We start from the raw sequence: 8,488 nt of genomic DNA, 5'->3' as shown, positions 1-8,488 counted from the left end.
GCATCTTTGGGGGGCCATTCTGTCAAGCACAGCACCTTATGAGACAGGAGCTTTTCCAAACCCCTTTTACTGGGGGTGGGGAGACTGAGGCATCCCAGGTCCACACACTGGTAAGCAGCAGAACTGGGATATGAACCCAGGCAGTCACGGTGCAGAGTCCGTGCTCTCAACTTCTACAGGCGGCTGTGGCTCCTCCGTCCGCAGCCACCAGGTGTGCGCTGTGACAGATCCGGGTGCTGAGGACAGAGAGGGGACCAAGGTAGGATTCCTGTCCTCAGGGGGAGCATAGATATGGAATGTGAGGATCCCAATGCACTGGAAAGAAGGGAAGACGGCAGGAACTCAGAGGCCTCTGGCGGCACAGAGAAGGCCGCCCGCGGAGGGGTCAGGGAAGGAGACGTCCAATGAACTGGGAGCTGAGGATGAACAGGGCATCGGCCATCCAGGCCTACGGCGTAGGAGATCGTGATGACGATATGCATGAATACTTGCCAAGCGCTTCACCCGGGGTCTGGCCCCTGGCAGGCATTCGATACATGTGGGCTGCTGAGTGTAATGGAGAGAAGACTGTTTCAAGCAAAGCAAGAGTTTGTGCAAGGAACTGAAAGTTCTGTGTGCCTGAAACAAACAAAAAACCGCAAAGGGGCTGCTGGAGTAGAGATGGGGGGGGGGGGGACAGGGGATGCATGCCAAGGCTGCAGCAGAGACCAAGCCATGAAGATGCTCTGGACACCTGCGAGAGAGGCTGCCCGTGCTCGCCCCGAATCTCCACGAAGACCCACCCATTTCAGAGTGAAATGAATGGGTCTCACCTCAGCGCTGGGCGGCAGGAGTGGATTCCTAGGGAGTGAGGTCAACAGAAGGCTCTCCGAGCACCCAGCCGGTCAGGCGAAAGACCCAGGGGTCATCCGGAGCGCCCCCTTGCCCTCCATATCCAGCCCTTCAGCAGGTGCTGCTGTTCCATGCGTCAGGGTAACACCAGCTGCAGTAACAGGCTGGCCCCACAGCTCAGGGCCTTAATGCAACAGAAGTTCAGAATAGGTGCTCCTGGCGTGGGGCAGCCTTGGGCTGCGTGGTCAGGCACCCAGTCCCCTTCCACCCTGTGGCTGTGCTCTCTCCTAAAGCCTTTGCCTCTCTGCATTCAGCCTGCAGGTGGGGGAAGAGAGGTGGAGTGCGGCACCCGGAGGGGTCACTTCTGCCCACATTCCATTGGTGGCAGTTCTAAGTGCAAAGGAGGCTGGGAAATGTGGCTATAGCTGTGTGCGCCCAACTCCAGCCCACCACCCTATCCCAGATCCAGCCCCCCACCTTCTCTGCACCTCCAGTGCCCTGCCCCTGGTCCAGGCCAACCCCCACCACGTGTGGGGACTACGAAACTCTCCTAACTGGCCTCCACTCTTAGTCACCACCCCTTTTCCACAGGACAGCCAGGATGCTCTTTTTTTTCTTTTTAATGTTTATTTATTTTTTTTTCTTTCTTTTTTTTTTTTTAATGTTTATTTATTTTTGAGAGAGACAGAGACAGAGCTTGAGCAGGGGAGGGGCAGAGAGAGGGAGACACAGAATCCGAAGCAGGCTCCAGGCTCTAAACTGTCAGCACAGAGCCCGACGCGAGGCTCGAACTCACAGACCGCAAGATCATGACCCGAGCCAAAGACGGACACCCAACCGACTGAGCCACCCAAGCGCCCCAGGATGCTCTTTTTTAAAAATGCTAATCAGAGGGGTGCCTGGGTGGCTCAGTCCGTTAAGCATCTGACTCTTGATTTCAGCTTCGGATTCTTTCTCTCCCTTTCTCTCTGACCCCCCCACCCCCAGCTCATGTTATCTCAAAATAAATAAAATTTTAAAAATTATTTAAAAACATACAAATGTCTATCAGATCACTGGTGTGGGCATCCTGCTTGCAGCCTTTCCAGCTGTAACGAATAGACCTGCATAAGGACTTGTAAGACCCTGTGTGAAATCGCCTGTTTTCCTTCTGCTGCCTGCCCCTCCACCCCCCAGCTCCCTGACCCCCCTGGTTCCAGCCACACTGCTTCTCTGCTTAAAGGACTTGCACTGGCTGCCTAGATGCTCCCTCCCCAGTCACTCCTCAGAGAGGCCTGTCCCGCCACCTCAGCTGGTGGCGCCCACCTCCCCCCCCCCCCCGAAACTGTCTCCCTTCTGTCCCACACTTGTCTTCAATGATCTTCGTGTGTCTGTGCTGTCGCCAACCCTCTTTCCTAGAGTATCAGCTCTATTTACCCCCAGGAAGCTTGTTTGCACCAGTAGGTGCTCAGTAAAGATCTGATGGATGACTGACTGACTGAACGAACGAATGACTGGCCCAAGGTCACAGAACCAGAGTGGTGGATGGGACATCTGCACGGCCGGGCTTTGGGCGCTTTGCTCCAGCTGTCACCGTTGGCAGACACCTGCGCCGTTGGGTAAACAAAGGCAGGTGTTGGCAGGGGGCGGGGCGACAGGAGGAGTCCTCTCGGTCCTCCTCGGCCCCCCCCACCGAGGCCCCGCCTCCGCCCCCCCCCCCCCGCCCCAGCTCCCCCCTCCAACGCCCGGCCGCCCGCAGCCCGCTCCCCGCCGCGCGGGGCGGAGGGCGCAGCGCGCGGGGCGGCCGTCGGGGCGCATGGACGGGCCCGGGGCGCGGGGCCCACGGCGCCGCCATGAGGAAGCAGAGCGTGCGCACGGCCGCGCTCATCCTGTGCATCCTGTCCTACCTGCTGGTGGGCGCCGCGGTCTTCGACGCGCTCGAGTCCGAGGCGGAGCGCGGCCGCCAGCGGCTGCTGGCCCAGAAGCGCGGCGAGTTCCGGAGGAAGTACCGCTTCTCGGCCGAGGACTACCGCGAGCTGGAGCGCCTGGCGCTGCAGGCCGAGCCGCACCGCGCCGGCCGCCAGTGGAAGTTCGCCGGCTCCTTCTACTTCGCCATCACCGTCATCACCACCATCGGTGAGCGGGCCCCGCGGCGCCCCCCGCCCCGGGCTCGAACCCCTCCTCTGCCCCTGCCCGGGCCCGGTGGCTGTGGACCAGTCGTTTCAGCCGCCCTCCGCCGAAAGGGGACGGTGTCCCACGCGGGCGGGGCTGGGAGGAGTCGGGAGCTCAAGTTCGCCCAGAGGTGGCACGCGGGAGTGCTCGGGGGAAGCCTCCAGGGGCCGGGAGACAGGTGGAGCGGGGCGAAGCGCGAGTGGCTGGAGACGGAGGCTTCCTTGCCTGGCTGCATCACACTAGCTGTGTGACCTCAGACAAGTTGCTTAACCTCTCTGAGCCTCAGTTTTCTCCTTTGTAAAATAGGGCTGCTAATAGGCCCTATCTCAGGGCTGTACCGAGATAATTATTGCCAAGGAGATAATGTGTGCAGAAAGTTTTAGCGCAGGGCATGACACATACAAAGCACTAAAAAAGAGAGAGAGATTGATTTTTGTATTATAATTATTATGCCGTTACTCCATGACAATGGGATCTAGTCTGTCTTAGTCACTGCAGTGTACCCAGCCGAGCGCATAGTAGACACTCAATAAATATTTGTTGAAGGAATGACTGATTACCACAAGCTTTGGACCTCACCCTCGGGGATCCAGAGCAGTTTCTCTGCAGCATCTGGACCGTCAGTCGTTGCCATGGCTACCGTCTGGCTGGTACCTGCTGAGCAGAAGCCTGGGGAAGCAGGAAAGGAGAGAAGCAAGCTCTGCAGGGCTCCAGGCTGGGTGTCCGCTGCTTCCCAGGCCCCAGCTGTGGATGTCCAGGCACCCCCTAGAGCTTGGATCACCACTGTGGAAGCCTGAGCTTTGGAGAAAGTTTTTTCCTAATGCTCTTGGGGAACGAATGTGAGCTGTGGGTTAAAAGCCCGAGTTCTGCAATTACATAGCCCAGAGTTCTGTTCTCATCTCTGCTGCCTCCTGTCTGTCTTCTCTGGCAATTGAACGTACCTCCCGGAGCCCTGGTTTTCTCGACTGCAAATACAGTGCTTGCTACCTCGCTGGGTGGTTGCCAGGTTTAAATGAGGTCAAGTGTGTAAAATGCTTGGCAAGGTGCCTGAGGCTAAATAGGCACTATTAATTGGTCATAATAACAATATAACAATTCATTGTTTGCCAGCTGTGGGCCCAGCTCCCACTCAGCCCATTATGACCCCTCCTGTGAACATGGGCACCCCTGCTTCCCTACCCAGGCTCAGCCCAAGACATTCCCTGTTGCCATGCCCAGTGGTGTGGGACCCCATCCACCTTTTCTGCCCTCCCCCACGTTATCTGGAAGGCTCACAGCTGGTTTTGGCCTTTTCTGTGGGCTGTTCCTCACTGGCACTTTGGGAGCTGGGGGAAAGGGACCCAGTTTGGAAACAGCTGGAGCTTTGCCTTTTCCGGCCACCTGGGGGCGCCAGCTGGGGCTGTGTGGTCCCGGCTGCAAAAGCCAGCCTTGCAGAGAGCCCAGCGCCAGAACCCAGGAGCTAGAGCTCTGCAAGAGGCACTGAGGCGCAATGGAGGAGAGTGGTTAATGGCTCAGGCCCTGTGATGTTTGGGCAGCTTCCTTGCTCTGAGCCTAGTTACCTTGTCTGCAAAAACGGGAGACTAATATTGCATACAGTAATTAGGAGGGTAAAATAAAATAATCTATGTAGAGTACCTAGCATGTTTAGTTATTATCATTGTTCGTTTCACTCTGTCAAAGCCTGACCTAGCCCCAACCAGCTGGAAACAGCGCTGCTTCGCATCTTACTGCTAAAAAGGTTCCCCTGTGTCGCACTCAGCACCCCCTTCAGTTTGATTTGATTATTGATGATGAGCATTATCGATATTAAACTTTCATTGGGCCTTTTGTCTGTGTCAGGCTCTGTGCAGGGCACTGGTGACTAGGGACACACAGAAGTGATTGGCGTGGTCTCTGGCCTCAAGGAGCTCACAGTCTCGTGGGCGGAGCTCCCCCCAGAAACAGATAGGGAGCAAACTGATGGGGCCACGCAATAGAAATGTGGATGTGGAGCCAAAGATCTTTAATAACATGTATTGTGTCGATATTCTGAATAAATGATGCGTGCACGCAGCATACACAAAAGGGTAGAGAATGAAAAGGAAGTCTCCCTCTCACCCTGTCCCTCAACCCATAAATCTCTTGCCCTGGGTCAAATACAGTTACTGGTTTTTTGTGCATCCTTCCACATATATTCTCTACCTGTGTATTCCTTTAAAACACACACACATATATAGACATTAGGTTATACACACTGTTTTGTCTAGCACTTTCTTTTTTCACTTAATATATTTTGGCGATTTTTAAAAAATCAATCCCTAAAAAGCTGTGTCATCTTTTTCTTGGCCGTATAGCAGCATTTCTCAACCCCAGCACTACTCACACGTCGGACCGGATAACTCTGTTGTGGAGGGAGGGCTGGCCTGTGCATCACAGGATGTTTAGCATCCCTGGCCTCTACCCACAAGACGCCAGGAGCACACAACCATCCCAGTTGTGACACCCAAAATGTCTCCAGACATTGCCAAATGTCCCCCTCAGGGACAAAATGACCCTTGGTCGGAACCATTGCTGCGTAGGGCTCTGTCATTTGGTTGGCACCATGATTTATTTCACCAGGCCCCTACCGATGGACACTTAGGTTGCCTAGTTTTCACCACGAGCGACGATGCTTCCCTGATGCCCCCCACGCACACCTCACTTTGCACACACATGTATTTTGGAGGACTAACTTCCTAACTGTGGAAATGCACGGGCCAAGCGTTTGTGTGTTTACATTTTGGCAGATGGTGTCCATTTGCTAGAGGGGGCACCTTCTTTGGACTTTCCTGGGTTATGGGCCTCTTTGAGAATACCCTGAAAGCTTTCGCTCCTCTCTCCAGGAATGCTTGGTCCCTGGGGATGGCATGGTGGCCCAGGACTCCAGAAGGCCCACTCATGTGTAGGTCCCCGACAGCAGTCGAGGGGACCTGATGAAGAATTACTGCTTCAGACTGAAGAAGTGCTTAGCGAGGGCTGGCTTGGAGCAGGATGTGGGAAGTCATGGACTAGGGCAGCAGGGAAAGGGCTATCCAGGGGAGGAAAAAAAAAATGAGAAGAGGCATGTGGAGGTGGGAATGCTGGTTGGGGGAACAACACAGGGTGGGGCTGGACAGGTGCGGGGTGGTAGGGGGAGTCAGATCACCAAGGAGCTCCGACACCAAGTGAGAAGTGGTAGGTGCTTTACCCTGTGGGTCCTGGGGCACCATGGAAGATTTTGTTTGATGTTTAAATCAAGGCATACTTCACACACGGTGAAACACACATTTTTCAGTGTAGCAGCCCTGGGCAAGTTCTCACGGGTGAGGACCTGTCCTGCAGCCACCACCGAGACTTAGCAGGCTCCCATCACCCCCAGATTTGTCATGCCCCTTTCTGGTTAACCCCCTCCTCCAACCGCAACGACTGGCGACCACAGATCTGCTCTCTGTCCCCATGGTTTTGCCAGAATGTTTCCAGAATGCCATTTCAATGGAACCATGGAGTGTGTAGTCTTTTGCGCTTGGCTTCTTTCGCTCCCTGTAATGCAGCTGAGACCCATCCTTTGTTGGCGCAGGTAACCCCAGTTCATTCCTTTCTGTTCCGGAACGGAATTGCATTGTACGTGCGTACCGCAGGTTGTTGACGCGTTCCCCAGCCGAGGGACGCTGGGTTGTTTACAATTTGGGGCGGTTAGGGATAGCCACACAAGGTTTCAAAAGCGGGAATGACCTAGTTAGAAGCAGCAATTCAAGACGCTGCGCAGGCTCCGGGGGGCAGGGGAGGGAGCCCGGACAGGGCGGCTGCGGCCGGTGCTCACCACCCCTCCCCTCCGCTCTCCCTGCAGGGTACGGCCACGCCGCGCCGGGCACGGACTCGGGCAAGGTCTTCTGCATGTTCTATGCGCTCCTGGGCATCCCCCTGACGCTGGTCACCTTCCAGAGCCTGGGCGAGCGCCTGAACGCGCTGGTGCGGCGCCTCCTGCTGGCGGCCAAGCGCTGCCTGGGCCTGCGGCGGCCGCGCGTGTCCACCGAGAACATGGTGGTGGCCGGGCTGCTGGTGTGCGCCGCCACCCTGGCCCTCGGGGCCGCCGCCTTCGCGCACTTCGAGGGCTGGACCTTCTTCCACGCCTACTACTACTGCTTCATCACCCTCACCACCATCGGCTTCGGTGACTTCGTGGCGCTGCAGAGCGACGAGGCGCTTCAGAGGAAGCCGCCCTACGTGGCCTTCAGCTTCCTCTACATCCTCCTGGGGCTCACGGTCATCGGCGCCTTCCTCAACCTCGTGGTCCTGCGCTTTCTGGCGGCCAGCACCGACGCGCCCGAGCGCGCCACCCGCCGCGCCAGCCCGCTCCGCCTGGGGGCGCCCGAGAGCCGCGGCCGCCCTCCTCCCCGCTGCCCTGCCCGCGCCGGGGGCTCCGCCTCCATCTCGTCCCGCGTGCACCGGCTGCAGCTGGGGGCCCGCGACAACCTGGCCTTCTCACCCCCCTCGAGCCCTGGGGCTGTGGGCGGCGGCACGGTGGGCAGGCCCCCGGCCCGGCGGAAGTCCATCTGACAGCCCTGTCCCGGGCCGGAGGGTGGGGATTGGGGGAGGTCGAGGGAACAGGAGGGGCTAGGGTCACCTGTCAGGGCATGCTCCCCAGAGCTTGGAGAGGGTAGAGGGGCTGTGGCCTCAGGGCCATCTTCTGCCACGAGCAGTGTGTCTTTCCCTTCTGTGGCCAGCCCCTCCCTCCTCTCCAAAAATCCATTAAAGCCGCACCTTAAGCACAAGCACGTCCTGTAGGTGTAAATCCCCGTGGTCCGAACTGTTTTAGGAAGGCTCGGCCACATCAGCCACCCAGGAGAGGCTCTCCACAGGCCCATGTCATCAGCTAGCCCTCCTGAGTGGAAACAGGTGGCTGTTTCTCCGCTGAGAGAGGAGGCAGGTTTTCCAGTGTTGTAAGGGAAAATGCGGGACTTTCAACCCTGGGAGCCAGGCAGTGAGGCCAGCTGCTCACACCAGGAGAGGCATAGGGATCGGATGCACTGAAGGGAAACAGCTCCTGTCCCCGAGTGGAGGGGCGGACAAATCTGCACTATTTAAACGATTGCTCATCCTCTTGCTCAATGTGTAGAGTGGAATTGACCCGTGTGAATGAAACACACCCTCCGCCCGACCCCCCCCCTCCATGTTCTTTGTCCTTGGCGAGCGTCATCCGAGGACGAGGGGGGCCTTGTTGACACCCACCACATCACTGGAGCACCTGGACGCAGTCAAATGCTGTGGGAAGACCCCTCTTCTGGAAGCCGTGAGATCTGGGTCCTGCCAACTGCCCTCAGCGTGACCTTGGGGAATGTCATCCCCTACCTGGGCCTCAGTTTCCACATCTGTAATGACTGAGTTCACCTGGAATCGTGTCCCCACCCCCACCCCCTGCATCTCTGGAAGGGTTCCTGGGATGCACCCTGCCCCCTAAGGTGTCCGTGGCATTCTGCAGCGCTCGGCTTCCTCAAACACCAAGTACCCG

General features: G+C 57.3%; 1 protein-coding gene across 1 annotated transcript; it reads left to right on the top strand.

The window, feature by feature from the left end:
• Positions 1-2,584: 2,584 nt before the first annotated feature.
• On the top strand, positions 2,585-7,779 carry KCNK15 (potassium two pore domain channel subfamily K member 15). The gene is made up of 2 exons (XM_043602292.1): positions 2,585-2,946; positions 6,827-7,779. Exons 1-2 carry the CDS (start codon positions 2,664-2,666, stop codon positions 7,534-7,536), a joined length of 993 nt encoding a protein of 330 aa, XP_043458227.1. The 5' UTR covers positions 2,585-2,663; the 3' UTR covers positions 7,537-7,779.
• The last annotated feature ends 709 nt before the right edge of the window (positions 7,780-8,488 follow it).

The sequence above is a fragment of the Prionailurus bengalensis genome, chromosome A3, assembly GCF_016509475.1.
Source record: "Prionailurus bengalensis isolate Pbe53 chromosome A3, Fcat_Pben_1.1_paternal_pri, whole genome shotgun sequence".
In the NCBI taxonomy this organism is placed as follows: Eukaryota; Metazoa; Chordata; class Mammalia; order Carnivora; family Felidae; genus Prionailurus; species Prionailurus bengalensis.
This window is presented reverse-complemented; position numbering and strand designations above follow the sequence as displayed.